General features: G+C 39.9%; 1 protein-coding gene across 12 annotated transcripts in view; it reads right to left on the bottom strand.

Annotated features, from left to right (window-relative positions):
- FN1 (fibronectin 1) overlaps positions 1–22016 on the bottom strand; it is a 66736-nt gene that overhangs the window by 37847 nt on the left and 6873 nt on the right. For all 12 annotated transcript variants that reach the window (XM_025891968.2, XM_025891973.2, XM_025892014.2 and 9 more), the window contains exons 6-20: positions 21415–21573; positions 19067–19258; positions 18094–18273; positions 17290–17466; positions 16045–16197; positions 14193–14321; positions 13029–13172; positions 8039–8160; positions 5505–5685; positions 5142–5318; positions 4095–4223; positions 3899–3988; positions 2862–3056; positions 1838–2110; positions 258–524 (exon numbers count right to left, since the gene is read on the bottom strand). In XM_025891968.2, the coding sequence (XP_025747753.1) occupies positions 258–524; positions 1838–2110; positions 2862–3056; positions 3899–3988; positions 4095–4223; positions 5142–5318; positions 5505–5685; positions 8039–8160; positions 13029–13172; positions 14193–14321; positions 16045–16197; positions 17290–17466; positions 18094–18273; positions 19067–19258; positions 21415–21573 (2568 nt within the window). The remainder of the gene's footprint in view (positions 1–257; positions 525–1837; positions 2111–2861; positions 3057–3898; positions 3989–4094; positions 4224–5141; positions 5319–5504; positions 5686–8038; positions 8161–13028; positions 13173–14192; positions 14322–16044; positions 16198–17289; positions 17467–18093; positions 18274–19066; positions 19259–21414; positions 21574–22016) is intronic.

Here is a 22016-nt window from a genome sequence, read left to right as displayed (position 1 = left end):
GCTCCTTAGGGTCCAATAACAAACACACGGATCAAGGGGCTGGTCCATGACCACACTTTGAGTAGCACTGCTTTAAATCTTCCCTTTTTTTTAAACCCTGTACTAAGGGTTTTTAAGTGAACTTTTTAAAAATTGGATGAAGCACGGAGAACGTAAACACAGGTAAAAACCAACGACATCACTAAGACCACGGAGAATGTAAAGATAGGTAAAAACCGACGACATCACTAAGACAGGATGTTCAAACTTTGGCTTACGAGTGGTGAAGACTCCCGTGGCTTTGGGACTCTGCTGGTTGCCTTTGACAGCCACGAGGGATGCGGTGTACTCAGACGCAGGCTGCAGATTCCTCAGGGGGTACTGCGTGGCCGAGGGCCCCACATTGTAGTGCTTGGGCTGGCCTCCCCGGGTTGGGCCCACGGTCAGTCGGTACCCGGCTATCCGGGCCCGAGGTGGAGTCCAGATCACTAAGACAGTTGAGTCAGTTTCGTTGGTAAACTGGAGGTTAGTGGGAGCATCCAATCCTAGAAAAAAAGATGAAACACATCAAGAAATATTTGACCCTCAGGAATGATCATAAGGAAACTCAAAAGCTTGACTGAATTTTCTAAACCTTTCTTCAGGTGGAAACTAAGTAAAACTCAAAACCTTGGAAATGTGGAGCTATTATGAGATGGAGTGTTACACGGAACCTTGCAAAATGGTGTCAATCATGAGAAATCGCTGACTTTTTTTTTTTTTTTGCTTGACTTTGATCCTGAGGAAAGTGGAATTTTCCAGCATGACTTTCCCATCACCCTCTGAAATTATATTAACATTATTGAGATAACATTATCAAAACAGAAACAATAACCAAAAAAACCACTTGTGAATGCCACAATGTGCTCTGAACCAAACAGGTTAAGACATGAGAGACAAGGCCAATAAAACGAGGGCAAGGTGAAACCTCTACAGGGAACGTAAAGAATACTGTCTGCATGTATTGAATGAATAGTCCTTTGCTAGAGGAATAAAAGTAATTTTTGCATAATCCGTATTAGATAATACTTATAGCATATCTGTCAGAATCACGGTAGGATGCTGGTGAAGGCACACTATCAGAAAGAATCGCACAAACTGTGAGTTTTCTTGAGGGTGATAGCTAGCACTTTCCCTGCAGTAAATTAAAACACTTTTCAGATGAAGGAAGTGCTTAAGAGGTAGTCAAATACAATAACTGAAAGAACGGGACATGGAGTCACAAGGCAAAATTCTATGTGGATCCAGCTCCATTGCTTCCTAGCTCTGGGACTTAACAAACAGCAGAATTTTGTATGAGTTTCAGTTGCTTCATGAATCCAAAGCGGATAAGAAGACCTTTTTCATTAGGTCAAAAAGAGTATTAACTATAAGGACAATGAATTGAGGAGAGACCCTGGGACTTCATATGCGATAACTGTTTTAGCAATTACTATTTATAAATAATTCTATAAAAGGGTTAAGAGCGTACATTTGCAGTTTGATCTAGTTATTTTTAGTTACAGAAAATATCCTCAAATTTACAATCCATGTCTCTGTCAGCAAAGAAAATCAGGTTCTCTTAAGTTCCCCTCTCTCGGGGCCATGACATGGATACGTGTATTTGGGAAATGGGTCACCGTTTAGATCCATGGAGCTGGTCTCCGTTTTGTTTCGAAGTGTTAACGGGTTTTATGTCCACCACGCATTCTCTTCTCCACTGGGTAGTTCCCTATCTCTAACTGTACTCCTAGGAGTTAACAATTTGCTGTGCATTCACCACAGATTGCAAGTCAGGGTGGAGAATCTGGGGTGGAGATAGTCAAGAAGCAAGACATACTGGTCATTTGCTCTGCCGTCAGAGGCTTGCTCTCTCGCCCTTGGTTCACAGCGAAGATTTTGAAGTGATAGGTGACCCCGGGAGACAGGCCAGTGATTTCCGCAAAGGCGTTCCTGCTGATGGGCAGCCTCTGCCCGTGTTCCCCAGGCAGGTTGACGGGGATCACATCCACACGGTAGCCGGTCACTGCACTCTCAGGGGGTGTCCACATGATGGTGACCTTCACATCTGTCACTTCCACAAACTGCAGGTCCCGGGGAGGAGGAACTTCATCTAACAGACAAGAGCCAACCGGTCATTCACAATTCCTGCTGAAGAGTATTTTTTTTAAGCCAATTTCCCAGATGTGTATAGGAAATTCATGGTGCCTCTCATTCCAAAGCAATGCTAGGTTTTGTCTCTTCACCAGAGAATATGTGTTTTTGCTTATATTTTCTCTGGTTCAGTCATCCTGTTTACATACGACATTTGAAGCATTTTATTTTATTTTACCTAAAATGTGTAGCTAAGCAGATGAGTTTCCAACGTATGAAGTGTCCTGTCAAGGAGTTTAAAATAAACACACAAAAAATAAAATAAAAAAAAAAATCCTAATTGTGACAATAGAAAAAATGTGGTTTACATTTTACTGAACCATTTTGTAAAACTTAAAAGTAACAGATGACTGAACACTGAAGTTTCTGGGGAAAAATATGAAGGCTTTATGTGTCAGTTTGTAATCAGGAAGGCCAATAGCCAGCCTTGATAAGTCAGTTTATAGTGTGGACATTTCAGCCAAATTTCTTAAGTTGAGGGATAAACTAATCTATAAGATTACTTGCATATAGGAACCGCTGACAGAGACAAAACAACCCTCCCACAGAAATAATAATTCTTTCATCTTACACTTCTGGTCCTCCCCAGCAGGCTAAGGAAATGAGCGCAATCCAAGGGCAGTTTTATTCCTCCAACAAAAGTGAGGTTAAATGTGTTACCTTGGTAAACCCTAAGAGATACGATACCACAGGAGGTGGCTTTAAGTTACCTGAACGCGGGACGCCAGTGGTTTCTTGTTGGATAAAAACTGGAGTACTTTCTTGGTTTTCTTCCACCGCGTAGATGGTGATGTTATACTGAACGCCAGGTTGCAAGTCACTGAGGGTGACTGAGTTGGCAGTTTCAGGAAGGTTGAGTTCTGTGCTACTACCTTCTACCGATGGCGAATACACTATTCTGTATCCTGCAGATTCAAGGGGGAAACGTTAGCCATACAGTTTTATGAAACAGAGGTTTAATGAGTCATAAATCCCTCTTCTCAGAAAAACCCTTAGCAGCTTGCTTGATTAGTTAAGAACTAGTGATGCTTTGACTCTTTAGATGTTGCCACTTCTTAGAAGGACTATTCAGTACAAAGATAAAATAAGAGCAGCCATGCAATCCTTTTTAATAATAAATATCATCCCTGAAGACCTGATATCCTTAATAAATGTCTATTAGAGATGCCATGAGGTGAAAATTCATGTGAAAACGATTTCTTCTCTTTGAGCTCTGGGCAGTGAAAGCAATTAATGAACCACCTCGAGTGCAGATTGTCTAGCACTGTCTGTGTCTTTTAGAAACTTCAGAGGCAGCTGGGTACTTAATGAGCTAAGAAGGCAACTGAGCCAACTTAAGACTAAGCCCACTTAAGACTAAGTCTTAGAGTGAGGTTTTCAGAAAAATTACCCCTCTTCGATCTCCAAAATGCCTGGTTTAATAAGGCAGTGAGCTGGTTTTCGAGGTTGGGTGTTGTGTGTGTGTGTGTGTGGGTGTGTGTGTGTGTGTATGTGTGTGTGTGTGTGTGTGTGTAGGGGATCAATAAAGTGGACATGGTGGGAAATGATCTGTAAGAAAGTTGAGCTGTAAGACTTGAAAATAATCACATTCTGAATTACTAACACACACACAACACACACACCTTTACCCTAGTCTAGAGTTATATAGGAGAGTTAAGTGGTATCCCTGTCCACAGATCAGAACTGGCTCCCTCACCACCCGTGCTGTCAAGATGAACATGGCAGCCAAGAGGGAGGCCAACCTCACCTGTGATGGGTGCCTGGGGTCTGCTCCAGCGAACGACAATCGAGGTGTCATCCACTCGGTCCACAGCAGGGTCAGGAGGAGCATCAGGTGCTAACAGAAAAAGAAAGGAGCACCCGAGGAAAATAGTCAGGAAATATTGTTCTAGGCCTGTTCTACAGAAAGAAGATTCTCTTCACAGTGCGTAGTACATGTGTACCTGTTGTCTGTGAAGTAGACAGGATCAGACTCTGTTCTCCTTCTTCAGATATCTGATAGACATTTACAATGTATTTTCGACCAGGAAGCAGGTCAGGGATGTTCACAGAAGTGGCCGTGCTTGGAAGATCTTTAAAATAAAAAGGAAAGGTTACCAGTCAGAGCAAACCAACCCCTGAAATCACTCCACAGCCTAGAAGAGGGATATTCTTAAAACTATATATTCATAAGGGAAGGGGGCAAGTCTAGAAGGAAATGTACTAACGGATAATCAATAATTATCGATGCATTATGGGATAATTTTTCTTTTGTTTACCATTTTTCTAAATTTTTTCTCTAAAGATATATAATTTTTATAATCCACCCCCAATTTGTAAAAATAGCTCTCTGTAGTTAGAAGTCAGGGTGCTGGTTATGGGCAGGGACGATGGAGTAGGAGAGAGATTCTTTTCCCTGATCTGGGTGCTGGTCACATGGGTGTGTCCATTTTATAAAATTCATCAAGCTCTATGCCTATGATACATTATGCTACAATAAAGTTCTTAAAAGGCCCCTAACCATGAGAATTTGAAAAGCATGAATGAGGCTACTGTGTACCCCCAAAGACTAACATTTTCTGCTGTGGTCCTCACGTGGCAATCACTTCCCTAAAGAAAACCCTAGGGGCACCTGGGTGGCTCAGTCAGTTGAGCATCTGACTTGATTTCGGCTCAGGTCACGATCTCAGGGTCCTGAGATCAAGCCCCACATACGCATCTGCTCTGAGTACGGAGTGTACTTGTCCCTCTCCCTCTGCTCCTCTCCCCCCTTTCTCTCTCTCTTTCTCTCTCAAATAAATAAATAAATAAATAAAATCTATTTTAAAAAATTATATATATATATACATATATATATAAAAGAAAACACTATGGTTGTATAGACCCGTGCCCAGGCAAATGCGTAATGCAGCTCATATTAAAGGTCATCTTTCCCTTCCTCACAGCGGAAGTTTGTTCAGTACGAGCCGTCAACTAGTTCCAAAACGGTCATGATGGCACATTTAGCTTACCGAGATACTGTGGCTCGTCTCCCTCCTCACTCAGCTCGTATTCCACACGGAATCCTGACACGGTGTCTGAAGCCGAGACCCATGAGACCACAAAGCTGCTGGCCGTGATTTCAGTCACAGATTCAGAAGTGGCCACAACAGGAGAAAGGGGTGTCGTCTCTCCTGTCACGGTGTTGCCTAGAGAGTGACAGAAAGGGGAAAGGGAGCCTTCAGCCATTGGAGAACATTTACTACTGTCATCTATAGGACACCATCTTAAAAAAAAAAAAAATGTTGGTGCCACCCATGGAGGAACAGGACTTGGGAAGCAAACCACTTCCTGAGGAACACAGGCACAGCCCTGAGGATGGGTGGCATACGTACTGGTCACCGCGGGGCTGGTGCTGGTGGTGGTGAAGTCAAACCGTGTCACCTCTCGGTGGCCGTACTGCTGGACACTGATGAGCTGTCCCTCATATACCACACCTGGCGTCAGGCCTTTGATGGTGTACGAATTCAAGTGGCCGGGAATGGTGGCTTCCTTCCAACGGCCTGGAGAATTTTTCTAAAGATTTAAAAGAAAAGAAGTCATATAAGTATTCCCAAGGATGAACATTCAGAGATGATACTGAGTAATCTTCAAAGAAGGAGGGACCTAGGCAGCTCCACTGTGGAAGAAAATCGTGGAAAACTGGAATCAGAACAGGGATCTTTAGCAGAGTTTAATATTAATAATAATTATTATCATAGCTAATATTTACTGGTAGCTCTTCGTGTGCCAGGCTTTGTGCTGTTTTACTTGCATTCATTTATTTAAACTCCGTCTCTCCTTTCCTCCAAGTTAATGGTATAATTACCCTCATTTTACAGGTGAAGAAACAGTGAGATGTGACATGACCAAGATCACACAGTCACAGGCACTGGGCACCTTCCTTTTTGCTAGACTGATGATGAACCCAAGTTTTGCCTCTCTCATTTTCTAAATTTCTACGATGAAGAGAGATAAATTCTTCTCTGAAGTGGGAAAAGGCCATATATTCTTTCACTTAGTAGGATACAAATTTCTTGCCTTGCAGAAATAGTCAAAAATATAATACTGCTTTGTGACTCAGTTCCTGGGACCATCACATATAAGGTTCCACTGGTCTGGCTGAAGGCTCATTCTTGGATGTGAATTACCCCATCAAAAGCAGTTCCCAACTTTGGGCAAGACTGAGGAAGAATGTGATTTTGGTTTATTTAATCTTTGATTCCGTTTACATTTTCACATCCTGTCCAACTTCATTAACATGTCATGGATCACAAAACTCATTGCAATAAAATGTGTGGAAAAGAAACGGCCTTACTTCAAACAAGATGAGATCCTTTTAAGTGTAAATATTCTAAACTAAGTCAAAATACATTTTTAATGCCCAGTAAGTTTTTTAAATTATCCAACCAGTTCCTCAATAATTCAAATACTCAAGTGTCCATTTATATTTTTGAAATCAATGAAACGGATCCTAGTATATTTTAAATTTAAATTTTAACTCAAATACCCTGAAAAAAAAACACTGCAATTAGTCATGACAATTAGCTCAGATTTAATGGTAAATCTTTCATTAAATGTGAACTTTTCTAGACAATTAGCTATCAGAAGAAAATACTCAAAGACAAACTTTCAGGTAACATCCATTGAGGGAAAACCTGAAAATTCTTAATTGTTGAAAGTCTCAAAGAAATTGATCACTGCAGCTTCTTTGAAGATTCCCCAACTCAATGTACATTTTATACCTCTCTGTAAATGTCCCATATTACGGAGATCTCACATAACACTTCAGAGTTAGCTTTAAAGTAAATAAAATTGGTAATGAAACGAAAAGATGAGAGACAAGGAGGTATCTGAGGGGACAATATAGTGATCTCATTGACTAACATCTACTAGATACAAAGTTCTGGAAATGGCTACTCCACATACTGTGGACAAGAGTACTGAGTATACTACCAAAAGAAAAAAAATGATTTCACAGCTTGAATTTTTCCCCAAGAGTTAACTACATTAGCAGGTCAAATGTTTTTATTTATTTATTCATTCATTCATTTATTTATTCTCATATTTATTATGAGAGACAGAGAGAGAAGGTGCAGGTGGGGAGGGGTGGAGGAGAGGGAGAACCAGGCTCCCCGCTGATCAGGGAACTGACGCTGAACAGGACCCTGGGATCAGGACCCGAGCTGAAGGCAGACGCTCAACTGACTAAGCCACCCAGGCATCCCCTCATTTTGTTTTTAATTGCTAGAATTTAATAGCTATGGCTAAAAGTGGGCATTTTTGTCCTGTGTTTAAAATAGTGTTTCTCAAGTTATGAGTCATGAATTTTGGAGGTATAGCAGGCAGCTTTGAAGGTTAAGAAAAACTAAAGCTTACTAGACCAATATCTTCCTCTGTATGATTTCTTCAAATTCTAGATGGTTCTTGTTAAGAAATCACAAGGTTCACTTTTTAAACAAACCATCACTCCTCATGTATTCTTCCCTTGCACCATCTTTTTCCCTTCTATCTAAATAACTTCAAAGGATCAAAAATGTTTTAAGAAGTGCTCCCTTCAAAAGTGAACCCAAAGAGCTAAATATTAATTTTTCAATCATGGAAATGATGCCAATCATTGTTTTCCTCTGAGTTGCAAGACATACAAAACCTTTAGATTCTCTTCCCATATTGGGGAAGAATTGTTTCAGGCATTATCATTTCTAAGTCCTTGTTAAGAAGATTTTCTAAATAACAAATCTTTCTAAATCCTTCTAAATACCAAAAAAACTAAATTGTCAAGTCACAGATAGTTAATCATATTTATTGGCTCAAAAGCTGGAAAAAAAATGTTTAGAATGTGTTAATTTCAGTAGTCTCAGTGTGTACAGTTTCTGAGTGGGATACTCACAGGCTTCCATCTGAGAATGTACTTGGAAATGTGAGATGGTTCTGGGGCATTCCACTGGATGGGGTGAGAATTGGGCTGACTGGGGGTCTCAGTGATGATTACTTGGACGGGACCAGTTGTCCCTGAAAATGAAAATGTGAGATTTGGTGATCTTGGGTAATCACTTACTTCAGCTTAAAATTTAGTGCACATGGATGGCCATCATTAAAAGACAGTAAATGCAAGTAGAGTAAAAAAAAAAAAATTCTCAGATTACTTTTTACATCCTGATCTTGGAAATCAACGCAACAAAATCCTTTCTTAGTCAATAGTCCATCACATGAGAAATGCAAATAGAACTTGTTTATAGCAAATAAAATTTGAAAAATGCCTCAGTTTGCTTTCCTCTCCATTTTCAAAGTAAGAATTTTGAGAAAATTGTGAAACTACTCTAAGCCAAATAAAGGGACACAAAACCCAAGCTCTATTTATTTATCATACTAAACTTCTTTAAAGCAAATTCTTGTTTGTGAAGGCTTTCATCAAGAATACATCTACCCCCTAAGAAGGAAACATTCCAAAGGCTATATGACATGATGTAAAGCACACATATTTCTAATGAAATAGAATCCTTAATGAATAATTACAGACTCAGTTTTATTTCTTTTTTTTAAGTTTTATTTAAGTAATCTCTACATCCAACGTGGGGCTCGAACTCATGACCCCAAGATCAAGAGCTGCATGCTCATTTGACTGAGCCAGCCAGATGCCCCAAGACTCAGTTTTATTTATCAGCCTAAGCATCCTATTAGTTAGGGGGAAAGTTTTAGTTTTAGTTTTACTTGATAAGTATACTCTAAAATCCTACTACTGAGTGCTCAAATTATTAAGAGGTCAAACTTTTTTTTTTTCCCAAAAGCAGTTACCAACTGAAATGGCATTTTGAAGTATATACTAAATTCAGTATTTCCACATCTTGATATGTATGACTGTTTCCAACAAAATTCAAAGTCTGGTTTTGGTTCTTCTTTTTTTTTTTTTTTTAAGAAAAAACCATATAAGGGAAGTAGAATTAATTTCTTAATAGTGTAGACTCCATTTAGGATAATAATGAAATAGCTAGAGAATTTAAGCTTGCAGAACAGAACACCATCTTTTTCCTAAACACTGTCTTTTTTTATGATGCCAATCAATGTTCTACTTATTAGAAATAAAGTTCCTTGTCATAACCTTTCCAAGAATTTCTAACTGCCACTCTAACAAAAAAAAAAGCAACATTTTGCAAGTTTCGTAAAGCATTTCACCGGCTTGTTAACAGATTTAAGTTTTCTGAAAGCTCTTAGGAAAAAAAGAATAGTGATTTTCAAACTTAATTTTTTTTTTAAGATTTCTATTTATTTATTTGACAGAGAGAGACACAGTGAAAGAGGGAACACAAGCAGAGGGGAAGGGAGAGGGAGAAGCAGGCTTCCCACCGAGCAGGGAGCCCGATGCGGGGCTTGATCCCAGGAGCCTGGGATCATGACCTGAGCCGAAGGCAGACGTTTAACGACTGAGCCACCCAGGCGCCCCTCAAACTTACTTATTATCTTTGCTGTTCAATTCTCTTTGAAAACAAAGTATTCTGTGGCAGAACAAATACAAAACTTCTATATCTTTGTAGACTCAAAAGTTTTGGGAATAATTCAAAATGGTTGAAGACTAACAACTATTCTCTGAATCTTAATTTCATTTAGTGCACATATTTCTAAGCCACCTGAACACCAAAACCCATGCATAAAATTCTCAGTTTTCCATTCTAAAATAATGTATATTTCACAGAACATGGCAGGATGTTTGTTTTAATCAATTGGCAGAAGTTAACTGCATGTCACTTTTTAAGTTACCCCTTCTGTTCATAAAGATCCTCACAAATATAAATAAGCGTATTTAAATTTATTTAATTTAATAAATTTAAATAAATAAGACAAGTAATGAAGCAAAATGTCAGAGATGTGACTTCTGTGAACATCAGTAAATACAGGAATATCACGTCCTTAAATTATTCACAATAATTGGCATAAGGTTGTTTAAATATCAATCCTCTAAAGAAGTCCTACTATAATTTCCTTAAGTAAGGACACACCTGATATGTATTTTACTTAGTTTGGCAATCATGATTTTGAGGGAGGAAAGAAGTTTATGATGCCACAGAATGTACAACACCAAGAGTGATCCTTAACGTAAACCATAGACTTTGGGTGAAAACAGTGTCGATGCAGATTTCTCGACTGTAACAAATGCACCACTCCACTGGGGGGTGCCGTAATAGGGGAGGCTGTGCATGTGTGGGGGCAAGGGCTATATGGGAAAGCTCTGTACCTTTCAGTTTTACTGGGAACCTAAAACTGCTCTAAAAAAAACCAGCCTTTAATTAAAAGCAAAAGTTTATGATGGTAAAATGTCTATTAAGTTTTAGAAAGACAATACAAATTGTCCTTTACTGCTCACCTTTAACCCTAATCATGTTCCTGGGTCCATGAGGAGGAGGGTGAGAAAACGAAAAGGCGACTCAGTGGCTTGTACCGCCGTGACGGAGCAAAACTACAGAAGTTTTTCTTTCTAAAACTTCAAGCACTGGTTCGAAATCGTAGGTTTTGAAATTTACGCTTGTACCATAGCCCACCTTTAAGGGGGCTGCACTGAATGGCAGTGTGGATTTCATGCATTTAGTATATTTTTGTTCAGAAGGAAAAGAGACCGTGTCCATCATTTGTGAGGTCAACTAAATTCTGATTACCACTCTACCTTAATCTACATATGATCTGAAAACAGGAAATCTAAAAATTCTGACATCATTTACGTCAGTTGAATTTGATAAAACTAAAATTAACCTAACTGGTATATACTAGCAATTACCATTGTAAAAACTTGACTCCCTCTCTTACTCAGTCTGATCAGGCTAACCATAAGACAGTTAAGTAAAAATACAACACGACGTGTATACTTTTAAAAATCAGTTTAAAATTAGGCTGAAATGAATCATTTCCAGCAACGATGACCCTGGGGAAGTTAAATATTTATGAGTTTGCAACTCAGTCCTTTTTTCTCTACTTTATTTGCTGAGATCTGTGCTTTCCTAGTTGTTTATTGACAAACCAAATGCTCTTATCTTCTGTTAGTTTGAACAACTCCACCAAATCCTCTCTGTAGGAGGAGCCAACAGGGCAAGGCTCCGAGACAGTCTGCTGGTCATCTGTGGCTCCTTTATTCTTCCCACACTCATAAAGCCCCGTGTGTTAGGCATGAACCGTTGAGCAAACCAGGCACAGAGATAAGCGCCCAACCTCGTACTGAGGGCAAACACCAATCCCCTCTCTAAATCCCCTCCTCCATGTTCATTGGGCATTCCTCTGACCCTTTTTAAAAAGTAGGAGCAAAGTCAACTTGTAAAACTCCAAAGCAGAAGGCTCCCTTCCTTCCCATTTGGATTTCACCCTTGTCATGTCCACCAAAATGCTTCCAATGAGTCGCTTTGTGAATAGGCTCGTTTTAAAAGAGTGAGAAAATAATTTCTCTCTAAATTTGAGGACAATTTTCGACAAACTGCCACACCAATAACAATCCTAAACATAGAAACTAGAGAGTGTTTCTTTAAAAAGTTTCTATCCTTTAGTTGCCCCATTAAAGAAGAAAACCAATTATATAATTTCTGAACTTCAGGTTTTCCTGCAGTCAGATTTTTAAAAAAATTGTTAAACAACAAAAAATATATTTTAAGTGATTCCTACCCCCAAATCCTCCATGAAATACAGTTTAAGAGCCAGGTTAATTTGTGCTGTGAGCCTGTAAGGCAAGGTCACCTTCGACAGCCCTGACAGTGACTGATGGTGAGGGAGAGGTAGGTTTCTTCCAAGTTTGTGGAAAGGGTGTAGCTGGGTGGTTAGTGTTTAGGATCAGAGATCTGTTAGATGGTGAGCGCTAGAAGGAAATTTAAAGGCAATCAGCTTTAATCTCCCCCAATTTACAAATGAGAAAATGATGAGTGGAATTTGACATGGATCTCTTTCACCACACGTACAGCCAGGACCCATGTCTTTGGCAAACTCTACCTTGGGCCAAATCGTTCCATACCTGGTTCTCTACAATAGTGAATCTCTTACTACACTATGGAGGCATTTAGTTTACTTAATCTTAATTTCTGTCAGAGGCAGGTTCTGAAGCTCTGAAAACTTGTTTTTGTTTCTGAATGCAGGCCATGTTTCAAGTCTAAAGTTTAACAGAGGTCTAGGAGGATTTGCACCTCTGCATTGCTTAAGAAACTGGTACCTAAAGATGAGAGCCTCATAATTCACCACATCTTATTATAATTAAATTTTAAAAAACTGTTTTTTTTCCTACAATGAATTAATCACACCTACAGCTAGGCATTATGTCTTGTGACCTTAAAAAAAAAGAAAACCCCAGCAATAAACATTTGGGAGTATTTGAACTGCGTGGGCAGAAAATTGACCAAATTGCTCAACTCTTGACCCAGAATACTTTGTTCTAGACTCCAACTGATCAAACAGATGAAAATTTTGACACAAAGAGGCCCTGGCTGAAATGTTGAGTGAACACACATACCCTACATTGTATTCCACAACATCCCTGTATGCAACCTCTCTGTCGAGAGTCATAACATAAAGTCCCAACACTTCGCTTCCAGCGTAGCTCACTGCATGGTTTCTATTCCCACGTGCAGATGGGAGATCAAATTAGCCGGATTGTTTTAACCTAATGGAATGCTTTACAGTGTTCAGAAACAAACTTACACACAGGCACATTTTCCCAGCCTGGCACATCTTGTACTTGACTGGGGAGGAAAGAAAATCATTTGAGTCAAAAATCTGATTATTAGATCATGATCGGAGAAAAAGATGGGAAAGAGAGAGGAGGCCAATGCAGGGATCAGAGGATTAAAAACAATGATGCCGCCCAGTTCTTACAACTCAGGTGGAAGTGGTCAGTTTGCATTACCCCAACTACTTACCTGGATAAGTCTGCAACGGCTGGCAATGCCACTCCCCAATGCCACGGCCATAGCAGTAACACTGGTACCTGACGCCATGCACATACTTCTCCCATGAGTCTCCAATTTGATAAAATGTCCGGGTTTCTGAATCCTGGCATTGGTCTAAAATGTATACAAAGTGAAAGAAGCAGCACTAAAGATGGAGAGCTACAAACTGAATTTCAGTGTCTCCAGCAAGTGAGCAAGGAGCATATGTTCTTAGTTTTAATGGAAACTTGCAACTGTCCTTACAAGTATACACGGTTACAAAATATTTTGTTCCTATCTTTTACCTTACAGGACAACTGGCAGTAAATAGCGGTAAACAAGTACCCACTGGAAGAAATGTTTAGTCTTCTAAAAAGACAGTATTCTAAATAAAAATTTTATGATTTAGATTTAGGACATACTGACATTTTGAGTACCAATTTGAGAAACTAAATCAGATATTTTATTTTGCCTACATTATAATGCAACTGATTTACCATTTGAACAGTAAGGACAAAATAACACTTTATATACCTCTTTAAAGATTGGAGGGCTTAATTTTACATGTAAATGGATGAACTAGATTTTAATCTAGTTAATACTTGCTGAGCAGTTTCTGAAAAGACCTCTCAGGCTTTGATAATCTCAGGTCAAAGAAACTCATCTGACCAGTTTGGTTTCTTAGTGAGCAACAGGTCTCTTTTAGTAAAGGAATATTAATGGATTACCTTAAAGCTGGCCTGCAGCTCTGTTAAGGCTCAACCTTCCCTATTTGCTTAGATCTATTATAAAGGGCAGTCAAGAAAAATAAAGTATTTGGAAGGAGGTATTTAATGGCATGAGCATCTGCACAGTCAGCAAAGGAAGGTTCTCTTCCATAACATGGATTCTCTTTATGATTCAGAACCAAAGAACTGATTCTATTCCATTAAAATAAACCTGAATGGGTTACCAAACTCAGTAATAGATAACTACCAATATCAAGTTGATATACTGGGTCATGATTAGAGAAAAGATTTTACAAAGCTCTCTACAAACCACTGATCAAAGTCTGGAGTCAAATTCAATGATGTAATATGAAATAGCTCTCCTTATCTGAAACTCGTTAACTAGTCCCAACATCCAAAACCATCTAGAGACATGAGGGCTAATTACCAATGGGATCGCACTTCCATCTGCCCCGGCCCTGACCAAAGCAGGTACAATTCAGCATGTGTCCCTCTTCATGACGCTTGTGGAATGTGTCATTCACGTTGTAGGTGATGTCGTCAACAATGCACTGATCTGTTTAGGAACCAGTGGGAAGGTGGAGAGCTTTTTTAAGTTTCACGATGAAATTAAAAAATGCCATGCTTTTCTTTTTCTTTTTTTTTTTAACATTTATTTATTTGAGAGAGAGAGAGAGCATATGCAAGCTGGGGGAGGGGTAGAGGGAGAGAGAGAACCTCAAACGGACTCCACGATGAGAAGGAGCCTGACTCGGGGCTCGAATTTACAACCCTGAGATCATGACCCAAGCTGAAATTAAAAGCGGGATGCCTAACCGACTGAGCTACCAGGTGCCCCCAAAATACCATGCTTTTCTTTTTTTTTTTTAATACCATGCTTTTCAAAGCATACAGTTTTTTCCACTAAATTATCAACACCTCCCACTAAAAGAACTTTTCTACGAGCACAGAATTAATACTTTTTCAAAGCTTGGTCAGGAATACAATTTTTGGAAAAAAATAATTCTCACTTTCTTAAACTCTTTCTTATAAACTTAAATATCAGAAGTCAAAGTACGTACAACTACAGAATGTGGTAAAATATGCCTTCCTGTGGAAAGGCAATTTTTGAACAAATGTGTGTTTTACTTTTGGAAAAGTTCTTGCTTAGCTGATAATGTCCTTCAGATCTCTGCTTGCTCTGAGAAATAGGGAGGAAGATCAAACATACTTATGGAGCACCCAGCAGGGCGTGATGGTCTGATCTCTGGAATGGCCAGGGTGGGGAGATACTTGGATTTGGGAAATAAAATAACATCTATGGCATTTGTGAAATTAAAAAGAAAATTAGGCCAACTCTGTTCCTAACTCTCTGTCAGATCCTGAGAAAATGACTTTCCCCCTTTGGGTCTCTCAGCTTCTTCATCTGGAAAGTGAAGAGTTGCTCTGTATGTCTTTCTAGGGTTCCTTTCAATTCTGCAATGTCATATGGAATTATTATTACTGGAGTGAGTTACCCACAAGAGGAGAATAAGTTCAGGCCAATGTCAACATACCAGTTACATGAACTATTTATTAGCTCAGAGTTCTACCTAAATCTTAAATCAAAGAAACAGAAGTACTAAAATGGTTTTAATAAATTGCCATCCCTATATTATATACTAGGATCCAAAGGAAAAAAATTGCACTGAGCAAAAGAAATAGGTCTCTCTGTCACCTTCAGTTTGGATCTGCAAGGGTCTGATTTTAGAACAGCAAAGTCTCGGGGCACCTGGGCGGCTCAGTCGGTTAAGCATCTGCCTTCGGCTCAGGTCATGATCTCAGGGTTCTGGGATAGAGCCCCGTGTCAGGCTTCTTCCTCTCCTTCTGCCCCTCCCCCCACTCGTGTGCATGCTCTCTCTCTCTCTTTCTGGAGAAATAAATAAATAAATAAAATCTTTTTAAAAAAACAGCAAAGTCTCTTTTCTTCACAGAAATTATCCAATGTTTTCTAGACATGACTCTAATGGCATAACTAAAAGCTAAAAGGACCAGATGATTGTGTTCTAGCCTTTGGAGTCATCTTCTCAGCTCAGTGGAAGTACTCACATCATGGGAATGCTTCAGAATTTTAGAATTGCTCTGCCAGCTTTTCTCCACTGGCTGCCTAACCTGAGAAGCTCATCATGCACAGGAGACTCATGGCGTGGCATTGCATACTTGCTCTCCTGCTTCTGGTAAAGTACAAGTTTTCACCTACAAACTTGGTCCTCTCTGAGCTCTTGTTCCTATCAAATGCTCTCATTAATGAGCAAGCATACCTCGGAGTTGGGAGTAGGCAACACAAGTCCATTCTCCACGACCATTCCCAATGCATGTGCACCTCATCATGTGGCCCATATCATGCTGTTTGTCCCACTGATCTCCAATGCGATACATGACCCCTTCGTTGGTTGTGCAGATTTCCTCGTGGGCTGTAGGGAAATGGATGAAGAAATGATCACAAGGTCTAAAAACATACGTGGTATTATCCATCCAGCTTGGTTATCCTAAGAACTCTCGCTTGGGAAGCAGTCTGGCGTGCCCCAAAGAAGTCTCAGTGCTGCTCTGGGCATATGTAGAGTTTTGAGTCCCAGAGAGAGCAAACCTAGTCCAAAGGTGAAGCATGTTGTGGGGATTCATTGCAGGAAGGGTGGGAGGCTGTTAAACCATGATAATACCTACACATTCACACAACAGGTCTGCATTGTTCTAGAAGACTGATGTTGACGACTGCCCCGTAACTTTTTCTAGTTCCAGTCTATTCTATCCCAAAGGGAAACTATGTGTTTGGGTAGAGAATTGCAAGCAAAAGCGTGGTTTTCTTCTAAATCCAATAATCTCTTTTGTTGAAAGAAATGAAAGTGAATATAAGTAGTGTTCTTGGGTTTCATTGCCTTATACGGACAGTTGACGATAAATGCGTGGTTCTTGGTTCTATAAATAGAAGATCAGATGTAATCTATGGGGTTCTTGAAATTTGAAAACAAACGGTATTGGCTCCTCTTTCACCATTCATACTAACTAGATCCCCCTTGAAGCCAGAAAAGGTCCCATACTTGTCAGAAAACACAGTTTGGGCCATTTTGGTATTTCATAAGTGAGACAGTTTATTCTAGTTGAATCATAGTTATGTGTAAATATTGTAGGTCTGTGACTACAGCAGTTACACATGAAATGCGTTAAGCTGCTCAGTTGTCTACTCCTTACAAATGACAAACCTGTGAAAAATTGGCATTTCCAGATGTTTTAAAAAGTATTTTTAATGTATTTATATATTTTTGGACATTAAATTATATCAAAATGATCTTACATAAATAATTATATACTATATATAATAGATATATACTATATATTATATATATACTATATATATAATAATATATATACTTACACAGATGTGTAAGTGTATCTTATGAAGTTTTGTGCTGTCTGAAAATTAAGAGTGAATGGGTGAACTGGGAGTAAAGTGGACACTATTCTTCTGTCTTATTCCATAAATGGGTGTCTACAGGGCTCCATCTTACCAGCCATGGGGCAGAATCCAAACTTCTGGTCAGCGTCGTAGTTCGGTGTGGTTCCACACCACTTCATGTTGTCCCTCCTGCCCTCAGAAGTACAGTCCGTGTAGTTGTGGTTGTTGTACAGGAAGGGGAAGTGACATAAGGCACCATTGGAATTCCCACCTCGAGTCTGAACCAAAACTGCCCAGAAGAGGACACAAATAGGAAGACGAACATGACCACAGAGCTTGGTGGCGCACAGCAGGGCGTAACTACAGGGAGGTTCCGAGCGAGCCGGGTATCTGGAGCTAATTCACAGGGAGTCTACCCCCGAATAAAGAATGCCTGATCATAGAGCTGCAAGCTTCCCTAGCGCATTCACCTTCACCTTCAAAACAGATTTAAATCCAATTTCACTCTCATTTTCCCAGCCAAAAGAGAAAAAATCAAATGGTTGCTTTGAATAAGACATAGTTTTCACCAGAAGAGCAGCAAAAGCTCTCCAGCGTCCATCCTGTATATTCTTGAGCCCTGTGGGATTGCCTATGGATTTTAATATACCTGTATCTTTAACCACATCATAATCCCAACTGTGTCAAAAATAATGGACCTGGAGGGCATTCCCCTTGGTGTCATTTCCCAAGGGGACTGGGGAACATAGAAGGATCTTCAACGGCTAAGTTAGCTTCACGTTTCTGAGGTCCATACTGAACAAAAGTGCTACTTCTTCGGCAGCCTCAAGATGGAATGGCTAGAAGGCTGGCCAATGAAAACAGGGTTGAGAAATGGCTTTTTCTCACTGTTGTGTTTTCCCCTGGGGAGACTCACCGGTATGGTCTGTACAGAAGGAGTATTTCTGGTCTTGCTCATAATTGGAGGTGGTGCTGCACCATAGGTGGCCGTCCTGTCGCCCTTCCGTGGTGCAGGAGTAGAAAGTTCTGCCGTTGTAGGTGAACGGTAGGACACACGGCTCCCCGTTGGAATTGCCACCGTAAGTTTGGGTGACGGCTACAAGCACAACCAAAAGTGTCTCGGTAAATAAGGCTGCATTTCTCTCCCACCAGTAGTTGCTTCTTTCTAGCTTAATTGAGACGGAAGCGTGTGCCCTCAAGTTGTTAGTAGAGATCACCACTGCGTTAATATCGGTCAAAACGTGTTACTCAGGAAACCTGCCTTTTGCGCCTAGAGGGATGCCTGGGTTCTTTTGCCCGTGTCCTTTGTTGCCACCTCTGCTGCCATGCCTCAGTTTCCCCACTTGTAAAGGTATATCAATACCGGTTCATTAGGAATGCTGTTCAAGGTATACTGGAGGGATGTAGACAACTCTGTTGGTGCCTTAATAATTAACACATGAGGCTATTCTCGGGGAAAAGTCAAGTGTACCGTTTGTTACTGTTATCGTTACTACAGTGTTGTAGCCCAGAGGAAATAGCTTTAGGTTGTTGAGAGAAGTTTACATCGTGAAGTTCCAGAAATTCGCGATTTATAATCTAAGATATGGTTGATTTGCTACTCAGAAGGCAACCCTCTTGTAACAACATTTTAGACAAATAAAGATAATACATAGCAGTTGAATTCCCACTACAGGAAAGAAAAATACATAGATTAAAAAGATTAGAAGAAAATATATGAAATGCCAACCCTGGTTGTTATCACAGGGTGGAAAGATTATAAGCTTTTCTGGTTTGTTTTACTGTTTCTTTCTTTCTTTTTTTTTTTTTTTGGTAAATGAATGTATTGCCTTTCAAAAATTAAGTAATAAAAAGTTATCAGTACTATTTTTTGAAAAGTTGATGCAGACCTGTCTCTTGGCAGCTGACTCCATTGCCCAGGCAAGTGCAAAGCATTTGCTTATTTCCTTGTGTCTTCAGCCACTGCATCCCCACAGAGTAAACCACACCACTGTCTGTGACACAGTGACCATACGGAGCAGGCTGGGGGTGAGGCTGGGGCTGGTAAATGGCTGTTCGGACATCTGTGAAGGGGCCAGATCCTAAGGGCATGAGAAAGGACAGTCATAAAGCTGGATAAGAGAAAGCAACTAACCCCTTCTGGACTTGGGATCTTCAGGGTCCCATACTGATCACTCTAAAATCCATGGTGTTACTGACCTGAACTGAAAAGAAATGACCTTCCCTTTCGGCATTAGCTTCTACACTCAGCCTAGGAAATAATCTGTACAAGTCCACCACATGGTCTCCATCTTCCAGCTCATCTGGAGCTACTGGGATTATATTTCTATATCACAGATACTATCCTGTCACTCAACAGAGCAGATGCCCTCGACAATTCCTCACTCACTCCAGGAAGCTCATGGTCCACTCCATAATCCTCCACACCTAAGTCCCTTCCACTTCCTTCCTTGCTCTATGCCTCATCCCCTCATTGCCTCATATACCCTGTGCTGTCTTCATGCCTCTCCCTTCTGCTGGAAAGGTCTACCTCACCCTCACTCTCTTAGCAGCTCCCATAAGTTCAATGTCACTGGGCGTTTCTCTTCCTGATACTGTTTTTGAGAAGTGCCGACCACTCTGTAGCAGACTCATGGTCATCTGTGTAACTCTGAGCTCATCAGAGAATGCCCTGGAATTCTCTAGAAGTTGCCCCTCCTTCCACATTTTGTTTCTCCCCAGGATTATTTGGGAATTTGTGTGTGTGTGTGTGTGTGTGTGTGTGTGTTTCTAAAACCAATCAATCCTCTTAACACAGCTTGCCTTTCAGAGTAAGACAACAGAGTATGTTGATCTTTTCTTTAAGCTTTTGGAAATCTGTTCTTCCAAAGGCCAGGCCCACAGAAGAAGAGCCAGAACTGTTGCCAGGATAACTGGTAGACTGAATTCAGCATCTACCTAAGTGCTGCTCAACCCGAGAACTCAAAGACACTTCACAGACAACGGGTCCCAAGGTCACACTCATGCGGGAGACGGCATCTGTATTTATATACTCCACTGAAGAAGAGTCACAGTGCAAAGGAACATAAAGATCCTACAGAAGGAGGTTCCGTTTTGTTTATCCCAATGTTTCCCAAACTTTTTTGAATAACAGAACCTTTTCCATAAATAAAAATGGACATTTATTGAATCTTTACCCCGTTAAACCCCAATTACCCTCTTAAACTATTTCAGGAGATTGATATTTGTAATTGTTTCTTTTTTTGGTTGGCAGTAATTTCACTGATGATAATCAAATAATTCAAAGATACTGTCAAATCTAATCTTGTTCACCTTTGGAAGTGCTCAGAATAAGATGAAAACTCATCAAAGGGAGAAGAAGCTAAACAAATAATGTTTTTAGCTAAATGACTGATCGATAAAAGGCTAAGCAACAATGCTAGTACATTATGTAGTGAAAACCTGATGAGAACATATTAAGAATAGTAACAAGCACACATTCTCTATTGTCATATCTGTCTTCAGACTCTTACAAAATAAGCTACAAGGCAAAGATCTTGTTCTTGTACTAGAAATAATGAAAACTTTTTTTTTTGTCTGTTTGTTTTAAATGCTTAGACATTGTGTCTTTCATTCTCATCTCTAGGCCTCCTCTGAATTTCTCAAATTGTGAATGCCCATACATGAAGAAAATGATTGTGCATTATTTTATGGAATGCCACAAAGTTTGCTGGAGCATGGAAACCACACATAAAGGATTGTTTCCGCTACAAAGAGAGCTGAATGTCAGGACAAGGAAATGTATTCCATTTTGAGAAAGAACAAATGTACTTTTCTTCCCTTGTCCTAGCAGAAGAATCAAGTAGTCATGTAACTCATCATAACTCTTTCGTTTCCATTAAAATCCCCTTTAGGTATTAAAAATGCATCTGCATGGGAATGTATATGGGTGCGTATATATATTTCTATATAAACTGTGTAGGTTTTATAATATTAGCATTTCCTTAAAGGTCCGTTTAATCTCTTGGGGCTAAAACTGCTTTTTCCCCCCTAAGACCTACTTTTATTTCATTTTTATTTAAATTTGAAACTTGATATGAAACAAAGTCTTAATAACCAACAATCTGTCAATGAACTCAGATGATTAGCAGAAACCCTGCAACTCATCCTCAAATGGCACATCGAAGGATAGATGGATCTGCAGAAATATTTTTTGAAATGCCTTCCTGTGTCTGGCCCTGCTAGTTCTGTGCCTCACCGGTGGACGTGGTCTGCAGAGACGCGTGCCTTTCACACTTCCACTCCCCTCTGCCGTTGCCCGTGCAGATGCACTGAAGCAGGTTCCCCCGATTATCCTTCTTGCTCCACGTATCTCCAATTCTGTAGGATGTCCTGGTGTCCTGATCATTGCATCTGTCTGTGTCAGAAAGGAAGCATTTAAATATGCAAATCAGGTCAAGCTGGACAAAGGCACCAGAGTCAACCCAAAAAGAGGAAGGTTGTAGTTTAAAGTTTGGTGAGCTATTCTTTGATGATATGTTTATTCTGGCTCTGGTGCCACAGGCATCGACCTTCTGAAAGATGGGGTTCCATTTGTTCCAGCAGAAAGGGAGATGTGTGATTTTGTATGATTTAGTCTTGTTTCACTTCCCTGTTTGCCAAAATACTTTTTCATCATCTTTCATTGTTAATTTTTTTTTTAATTGTTTTCACATTGGTCCTTTGATCAAATTCATTCCCTGGCTTTCTGTTTTTCCCTCTCTTTCCTTCCCAGGCTCTCCCCGCTTTCTCCTGGTAATTACTATATATGACCCAGCCTTTCAACAGGGGACCTTCTTTAGAAAATAAGAAGCAATAGGG

The sequence above is a fragment of the Callorhinus ursinus genome, unplaced genomic scaffold, assembly GCF_003265705.2.
Source record: "Callorhinus ursinus isolate GAN/ISIS: 27379988/994484 unplaced genomic scaffold, GSC_fseal_2.0 scaffold2, whole genome shotgun sequence".
Taxonomy (NCBI): Eukaryota; Metazoa; Chordata; class Mammalia; order Carnivora; family Otariidae; genus Callorhinus; species Callorhinus ursinus.
This window is presented reverse-complemented; position numbering and strand designations above follow the sequence as displayed.